The 9,558-nt window shown below is 42.0% G+C and overlaps 1 protein-coding gene across 1 annotated transcript; it reads right to left on the bottom strand.

Moving 5' to 3' along the window:
• Window positions 1-360: 360 nt before the first annotated feature.
• Window positions 361-8,924, bottom strand: fam83d.L (family with sequence similarity 83 member D L homeolog). Its single transcript, XM_018235202.2, has 4 exons — window positions 8,421-8,924; window positions 4,487-4,654; window positions 4,057-4,181; window positions 361-3,670 (listed from the first exon to the last, which is right to left on the bottom strand). Exons 1-4 carry the CDS (start codon window positions 8,868-8,870, stop codon window positions 2,725-2,727), a joined length of 1,689 nt encoding a protein of 562 aa, XP_018090691.1. The 5' UTR covers window positions 8,871-8,924; the 3' UTR covers window positions 361-2,724.
• Window positions 8,925-9,558: the final 634 nt, after the last annotated feature.

Raw genomic sequence — 9,558 nt, 5'->3', positions numbered from 1 at the left:
AGCTTGTATAACTGTATATACAACAGGCGTAATATCTGTATAGAGACAGCGCTTTGAAGGAACCTGTAGAGAAAAATATACATTTTACTTTGTACAAAATAAGACAAAACTGGTTAAAAGCATAAGTTTAATAAACCTTATCCCAAACAAACACAACCTTATTTACTATATCCCAGGACATGCAGAACATTAAAAAATATTATTAGACAATATTAACATAGCAAATACAATAAACCCATACCACCCAAAAGTGCCTAATCCTAGCCTTCACCATGTTGGCTAAACTACAGGTTTATGAAATAAAAGCCTTAACATAGAACATAAAACACATCCTTGAGGTGTGTATATATATTTTTTAAAAAAAAAAAACATTGAATTTGATGGTATATATCCCCAAACAATAATGTTGTACAGCTCATCCAGCATCTGACATTTTAAGCGGATGAATTATTTCCCGATTATTATTAACAATATAGGTTAGGAAGGGTATTTGAAGTAACTATTATTTCTAGCCGGAATATCTTCCTCATAGACTAAAAAACAAACAAACACCCATTAATACCGTCAAGCTAGGTTCATAGGTTCCCATTACCGTCTGATTGTTGTTCTGTGTGACAAATGATTGGATCACCCAGATTTGAACCCACAGGTTGCTGCCCAAAAATCAAGTCAGTATATGCTAAATTAGCAGATTTTATAGTGTAAGAAAAACATAACGCCCCTTAGTGTTTTCATTCACATTGCAGGATGTACCCTGGTAAAAAAGCAGCACGACAAATACTCGGAGCAATGCTATGGGGCCAAATAACATATTTCCCTGCCAACAATATACTGTAGAATCCATATCTTTTGCAAGTCCCAGCAAGTTAGATTCTATTGGGTAAATTTATCAAAGAGCGGTGTTGCACTCCGCTAGAGTGTAACACCGCCCCTCTCCATTCATTTATATGAAATTTTTAAAGGCTTATTTTTCTGAAAGGGTGAAAGCAAAAGTCCACCATTTGATAAATACACCTTTAAAAATCCCATAGAATTGAATGGAGAGGCAGTATTTCACGCTAGTGGATTGTGGCGATCTCTAACTTCACTCTTTGATAAATATACCCCTATGTGTCCAGGTTATAGTAAGGGTAAGGCCACACGAGGAGATTCTGTCGCCTGGCGACTTTGCGTTGTAGCCTATGGGGAAAAACGCTGAGACAGTTCAGGGAGATAGTCGCGCAAAAGACGAGGCGATTAGTCGCCAGGCGACAAAATCTCCCGAATCTCCTCGTGTGGACTAGCCCTAAAGTCAATCAGAAGTGTTGCCAAGGAACACATGGTCCCAGAGCAACTGCTGAGGCTGGCAGGCCTAGGATTATAAAATATTTTTCGGTAGTTGGTAGTACTAATAGCAAAGGTATGGCACTGACCATTCATGGAAAAAAAAAAAGAACAAAAAGACGACTGAAAGGGAAAACATATACATGTGACTAAATAGCCAATTTTAAGAGTAAGAGTAGGAAAAGTGGTGAAAGGAAATTTAAAATCCAAATGTAAAATTGTAGTGACATACAGTACATATCATATAGCAATTACATGTTTATCTGGGTGTTTGGGATACATAATCTCTTTCTCATGACACACAGGTTTCTCTCTTCCTCTTGATTATTCAGTGGCGTTCCCCACACACAGTCATTTATTTGCAGAAGGTGCAGCAATGGACTCAAAATAAATATTTGAGGAAAGTCAAATAAAAACGAATTCCAATGTTAAAATACAAAGTAAACAAGGAGGGGGGTGAAAAGTGTTAAATCTATCCCAGTTGCAAACGAGAAATCCTAGTATTACTGCACACATTTCTACATAGCAGGCACATATCATTCCTTGGGATTTATTTTCAGTCATTGTGTATTTGCTTGCACACCCATGCACGTGCCCTTGGTCCAATCCAGCTGTATTATAGGCATCTAGTGACCAGAATATGGCAAAACCAGTAACCTCATCATGGGAAACCCATAAATGTAAAGGTGCTCAGGTGCTCGGCTTGCTGCCAAATGCATCATTGTTCATTATCACCTGCTATTAGGTGGGTTGCATTGATATGGTTCTCAGAAAAATTATAAAAATCTCAGAGCCCATAAAATGCCGATGTCGAGATGGCAATTGTTTTAGTCTCACAGACAAGTCAATGAGTGCTAATTTTATGGACTACTATTTAGTCTTAATGCTGCCGCATACTCACAGTGGGCGTTTCATAGCACATGGAGAAGAGACTAGTAAACATGTCACTCATTGGATCATTGTAGAAAGACAAACAAGTCATTGGTCTGATAAAAAAAAGCAAGGAATAAAAGTGCATGTAAGGCCGTTTTTTCTGATGAAATCAAATCAACCACCCAGAGGTGTTTTAAACAGCAGGTGACATGAAAATCTTCTTCTCATCCATCTACAATAGAAAAGGAGTCTGAACTTGTTCCTCCAATTCAGGAGATTCCCAACTTGTCTTCTTTTTATGCCTAAGGTTAGGCTTCTCCCCTCAGGGAGGAATTGGGTAAAGAACATTAGAAACATCTATAAAAGAGGGGTGTTTTTAGACAAAAATATTCTACGGTCTAAAACATGCCACTCATGTCAAGGCACTGGAAAAAGATAAAGTGCTTCAAAGAGACATAAAGCAGTAGTGAAAGCACACAAGGTTAAAAAGGTTTAATAATATATCTTAGACCTGGAATCCATCCACAGTCACATGTTAGGATAAAAGCGTACCCCATCCCGAAGATTGAGGAGACTGCCGTGCATAATCTCTCTCCTCTGCAGACCATAACACGGTGCATCATTGGCCATGTAAGAATTAGGCACACGGTTTCGATTGGACAATATGGACACCATGTGGTTGAGTTTAGAGCGGATGGTGGAGTAGTGATACTGCCGGTCCTTGGTCAGTTTCTTGAAGCAGTTTCCCAGTGGATATTCAGGCTGATAAAAGGCAGTGCCAGAGAAGTCAGATGACTTCATAGAACAGTTTGAGCCAGTGCTGGTTGTTGAAGCAGAAGAAAAAGAGGATGAGGAAGAGTTGGAGGAATTTGAGAGCCTGGCTACAGAAGATGTGGGTGCTGGTGTCTGGGTTGTACATTGTGAAGTTTCAGTTGTCTGAGTAGTAATTGATCTTGAGACCATTACAGTTTGGGTGGAAGCCATTCTTGATAATACAGAGGTCTGCGTGGCAGCATTTGCAGCAGCTACCGAAGTCTGTATGCCAACATCCACCCCTCTGACGTTATTCTTCCCCTCCCATGGCTCGGTCTGAACTTCCACAGTCTGCATTTCCTTGAGCCCTGAGATAATGTCACAGCTCTGGAGCCACTCGTCTTCTGCAGCTTTGTCTAAGGCAACAACATCTCTGTTGAACTTGGCACCAAATTCATCAAAATGCCTTTTTGGGGTGCTGGAGAGCTTGGCCTGATCCATGCGCAAAAGGCTGCTCAGTGTAGGTTTCTTGGAGGCAGGCAACTTGCATGGAAGCTTGTCCAGGCACATAACACGGGATCTTATAGACGAGAGAAGCTTGGCACCGATAGGGTTGGACTGGGCATAAAGAATTCTGAACTGCAGGTCAAACTTCTCCACTACTTGTCCAGATAAAACAAGCATGTTACTGCTGTTAAGCTTGCCATCAGTCCAGGTGAAGCTGAAAAAAAAAAAACAAACAAAAATAAACAAACAAAATTATAACATTGGTCAGTCCCCTAAAACCCAGATACAAAAGTGCTGTGTAATGCATTTATTCTTACACTACCTTATAAAAGATGGTACGGACCCTTCTTGCCTCAAAAACATATTCACCAACAAGTGGATAAGAAGTTTATTTGCGTACAATACAGTGGCCCTAGCTGAACGGTGACCCACTAAGTTCCAATGCTCACAGTTCATGTTTTCTTGAAGGGAATTATCACACAAACAGGGAGACAAGAAGTTGTAGGTATAAGAACCAACAGCTGAACCAAGACAACAATGGGTTGAAAAGAGATTTCCCATCACCACCATACTGGACAATGACGCATTCCATAGTCACACCTGTAATTTCCTGTTGCCACTTTGACTCCATCTACTAGCAGAAACTTCTCCCGCACCTTCCCAATGATCTTGGTGCCCGATCGTGTATAATAATTGTTCCCAGTTAATAATCGGACTCTCATGTGCTGTGGGGAACAAAGAAGGGTGATTGAGAGCAAAAACAAAAGCAGTAGTCAATGTCAAGGCAAGGCTATAGAATTCCTAGTATAAATATTTGCCATTTCAGTTTGCCAACTTTCACTCAAGGGACCGGCTCCAAAAGTGAAACCTATACAGAACTATCAACATTAGGATGAGTAGTAACTAAAGGGCAACACAATGCTTAGGCACTCTGGGCTACATTTACACTGGCAAGGTAACCAACTGCATTCCCCTGTCCCACATCATTATTTGTCACCCTAAGAAGCAATCAATCAATCGACTTATTTACCGGCTCTGTTTCAATGGAAACACCCAGATTGTAACACATGGTAAGGAAGTGAGAAACTTGTGTCTGGTCCAATAGAATGTAGACAGGGACCCTACGTTTCCGGCAAGCCTCATGGATATCCCTGAATATGTCGTTATCTGTAAAGTTGTCCATAACCAAGGCAATGACCTGTAAAAGAAGAACAATTATTAGTACAGATACAAGAAACATTATGTCTACATTCAGTACTTATTACTGCATATTATATGTACCGGGGCTGCACAATCAAAGGACAAGGTATTGGTGGATTTAACTCCCAAAGTGAATTTATAGCACCCTTTGTGACAAATAGCACCATTACATGAACAGCTCTAAGCTATTGCTTTTATTTGACAAATTGATAGTTCTTGTCTCCAGGACTATTCCGTGGACAGGTTCCGCACAGCACATGGAAAATTAAGTTCTGATAAGAATCACCTCCCAAACCATCAGTAATTATTATTAAGTTGCTAAAAGTGCATTTTTTTAAGATCACTTTATATTATATTTTGTTGGAACTGTGTAAGAATATAATCATCCCTAATGGCAGGAAAACATCTGCAGAGCCACATGGCATGCTCAGGCACATTAACTATTAACTGCGAGACTTACTGGATATTCTATTCATTTTCCCAGCATTGTCAGCAGTCCCTTCAGGGAGTACAGTAATGTAGATGCTATGCTCACAGTGCAGTGGGTGTTTAATTGCTCAATATAACCCCCAAGGGCAGAATGATAAATGCACAGATGCAGTCCCCACCAGAGCAAGAGTCATATCTTGATAGAAGGGTTTTTTGGGCCCTGAGGTTGGTAACCGTTGCAATACAAAAAAAACCAAAAAAAAAACACCACATTATTTCAGTATCAAAGAAAGTGCTTAAATAGGATTGTCAGCAATTTAAAAAAAAAAATAAACTGTTCTGCTCTAGGTCTGTAAATCGGCTGATTTTTTCAGGAGTCAGAACCAGCAGTGCAGAGAACAGAAATAGCCAGCCTCTTCCAATAACAATTATATTTTCAAATAACTTTGCCCCCACTGAAAAACAGTGTTGAAAGAACCACCAGCAACACCAACTTTTCTATCGTTTCAAACTGGCACAAACTGCGTGTTTGCTTCAGAAGCTCGAATATAGCGTATATAAATAAACTGCTTTGTCGTCATGGGAACAGACATTCAGATTGAACAGGGCAATAGGGCACGATGCTGCACAGCAATAACAGATAAGCTCTACACAATACAATGGTTTTAGCTCTGGCACAGAAGGGAATGAAATTAAAGGCTTTTTGACATAAAAAGTAGTGCATTTCTAGCCAAGAAGAATTACTTGTAGGTTGGATGAATAGATTCAAACACTCAGCACGACAGATACAATATGCAAGCCATGTTACATGTCGTGTATATGACATATTCATGGCTCACAGCATGCCAACAATTGGCAGGCGGATGCCCTATAGATCCAATGGGATCTTAATTGACTAAAGAATATCTCTGCTCAAGACCCAACTTCAGGCATCATCTGCACTAGCAATGCCGCCCTTCCTTGCACCTGTAAGAGCACAAAAAAATTAAGCGTTGGGGGGTCGTCTCCACAGGGAGGCATGGGGTAGTGCCGATTACAAATAAAAACCTAATTAAGAAACAGGTGGGTGTTGGTTCCTTATTTTACATATCAATGGTTAGTGCTAATAAAAAGGTATTGGGAATATCAAGTTCCAAAACGGACCAGATGGAGAGCAGTTGGCACTCGAGATTGGCTGGCGAGGCTTGAAGCAAAGCTCATCTGGTCAGTATTGCAAGTACAAGAGCACACTAGGACAGTGCTGTTCAAATTATGTACATACACGGGGCTGAATATTACTCTAACTGCAAACGTAAAAAGAGTTGGGGAGCAATACCAGCATGAAAAAGTCCCTTCTGTGCCAAATAAGGCTTGTGATTGGCTATTTGGTAGCCCATATGTGGACTTGCATCCTACAAGAGGCTCTACTTGGCACTATACTTAGATTTTAATGCAATTAAAACTTGTCTCCAAGCCTGGAATTAAAAAATAAGAATCTGCTTTGAGGACACTGAGCAACATCCAAGGGGTTGGGGAGCAACATGTTGCTCACAAGCTACTGGTTGGGGATCACTGGACTAGAGTATAAATTCCTCTAGGGCAGGGAACTCCAAGCTTTTTCCCGTGAAACACGTTCAAATCTAAAAAAAGAATGGGGAGCAACATAAGCATGAAAAAAAATGCCTGGGTGGTGTCAAATAAGTGCTGTGGTTGGACATTTGGTAGCCCCTGTGTAGACTAGAAGTCAACAGGAGGCTCTGTTTGACAGTACACCTGGTTTTTATGCAACAAAAACTTGCCTCAAGGAATACAAAAATAAGCACCTGCTTTGAGGCCACTGGGAGCAACATTCAAGGGGTTGGTGATCACTGCTCTAAGGTCTTGTATTATTTCTAATCAGCCATTATTTGAGGTTTAGGGATTATTTCCTTGGGGGGGGGGGGAGAATAACTAGTTTCTGGGGATATGAAAATACTTGTCATATTAACCCCCACAAGCACTGAGAGCATACCTTCTGCATAACAGGCTTCCCTGAGGGGACTGCTGACAAAGCTGGGGAAATTCTCACATGACACCCACACTTTTATTTGTTTCATGATGGAACTTGCTTTGTGGCCCACCTGCAGCGATCTGCTCAGAGGGGTTTATGCAACTATTGACACATAGACTTGCGGCCACAAAGGGGAATAATGAGCCCACCTGTCGTGTGTGTGTGGCCAGCTATAAGGCTAAGCTAGAGAGATGATTTTTTACATACAATGTCATTTTGCTTCACTTCACAGAGGGAAGTTGTAGAAGACAGCAGAGCATTCAAATCTAATTCATAGCTGTTAGAAATAGGGATGGGCGAATTTGACCCGTTTCATTTTGCCAAAAATTCACCGCCAGCAAAAAGTCACCAATGCCCATTAAAGTCTATGGTGGGCAAAAATTTGACGGCATCTTTTTTTTTTTTTTGACACGACGCTATACAAGTCTATGGGCGTCATTTACAGGGCGAAACAAGACGAAAAAATTCGCCCGTCCCTATACAACCGGGAATATGCACCATCCCTTATTACAGCAAGGAGTGGCAGATATTAATCTTCCCATGGGATATAAGCTTCAGAGTAATGGCACACTGGGAGATTTGCAGAGTTTTATCCCCCTAAAGATTTATTGCTCCAAAGGAAGGAGCCGGGCGGACAGATATAATGCCAATCCCCCTAAATCACCCTCCCCCTGTTTAATGTTAATGACACAGTCACATTTTGTGGCATAAGAATGCAGGGCCCTGGGTCTTTGTGCCCATCAATCAGCAAAACAAGGCAGAATTGTGGCATTTCCCATTCCTTTGAATGGAGCGGGTGTCACAATTGTTACCCTGCCTTGGAGCAACAAGTCACTGGGGTGGGGGGCTGATGCAATTGTGCCCCTGTTTCCTTGGTAACCCTGTCTCCTTGGTAACCCTTCCCCTGGCACAAACAGCTGATCCACAGACCTTCCAGAGATCAGACTTCTGCTATATGGTTTGCAGAATCAGAGAAGGGCTAAAAACACATGTCCCTCTCAATAGCAATTACACCATTAGAACTCATAATTACCATATATTGGAAAAAGAGAACAATTTTTGGCTACATCTTAGAGAATAGATATTCTATTTCTCAGCACAAAGCCTGGTTTTAGGGTACTTGCCTACAGCTCACAAAACCCTTGAAATGGAAAGAAATATAAAATACATGATATGTTTCGATTGTTAGACACGTTCAGCAGTTACATTGGAGGCCTCTGCAGCTGCAGAACTACAACTCCCATCATGCTTGCCAAAACCCATGATGCCAATATGAGTTGGGGTGGCCACGTCTCTGCAGTCTAACCTCTCGCGCAGATCTGATGAGCTCCCGGGCCGCCTCTTTGCACGTGTAGATGGTGTCCCCGAAACTGGGCTGGAAGTGCACGTCCACACGAGTCACCCCGCGGTACGAGCCGGTGGTAAAGGCCGGCCAGCCGAGCTCCAGAATAGGCGGCTCCACGTCCGAGCGATCCGGGAAGTAAGTGACCGACGAGCAATCGACCGAGGCGGACATGGAGTTTTCCTCATCGCCGCACGGAAGGACAGAGGCGCAGCCCAGGATCTCCCCCATCTCCGGCTCGGACAAGAAGCTCGGCAGCCGCTCTCGCTTTAAAAAGCCCCGCATGGCTTCAGGACCCCCGGATACCAGCTCCTCCATCGCCAGCCGGTGAGCCTCGTTGTACTGGTCCGGGGGAGCTGCGGGCCAGCGACCACCCATAGGCACATCATCCAGACACTGAGAGGCGTTTGCCATTACTACAGACTCTACTCAGTGAACGTGAGCGAACTGGAACCGCAGAGTCTACTTATGTGGCATTTAAATCCAAACAAGCCCGGGGAGCTCGCTGATTGGTGAATCCGATCACACCCCGTCCAATGATTCGTCTCTAGAAGCAACCAGACACGCCCCGTGCTGTCAATAGTGCCTATTAGAGCTTTTATGTAGTACTGTAATTATGAATGGGATGGGCAGGGCAACCACGTGTCTGCTGCTCGGCTGTCAGTTTGCCTCTAGGGCTTAAAAACCATAGGACCATACCAAGCATTGATTGGGGGGGTCTCTAGTAACAAGTACAACTTTATATATATATATATATATATATATATATATATATATATATATATATATATATATATATATATATTATATATATATATATATATATATATATATATATATATTTATTGCTGCTAGCCCTGCTAACAATAACCATAGGACTAGAGCAGGGGTCCCCAACCTTTTTTTACTCGTGAGCCACATTTAAATGTAAAAAGAGTTGGAGAGCAACACAAGCATGAGAAAGTCCATGGGGATGTCAAATAAGGGCTGTGATTGGCTGTTTGGTACCCCCTATGTGAACTGGTAGCCTACAGGAGACTCTGTTTGGCTGTACACCTGGTTTTTATACAACCAAAACTTGCCTCTAAGCCTGGAATTCAAA

The sequence above is a fragment of the Xenopus laevis genome, chromosome 9_10L, assembly GCF_017654675.1.
Source record: "Xenopus laevis strain J_2021 chromosome 9_10L, Xenopus_laevis_v10.1, whole genome shotgun sequence".
Lineage (NCBI taxonomy): Eukaryota > Metazoa > Chordata > Amphibia > Anura > Pipidae > Xenopus > Xenopus laevis.
Note: the sequence above shows the minus strand (reverse complement) of the source record. Positions and strands in the feature narration are given on the sequence as shown.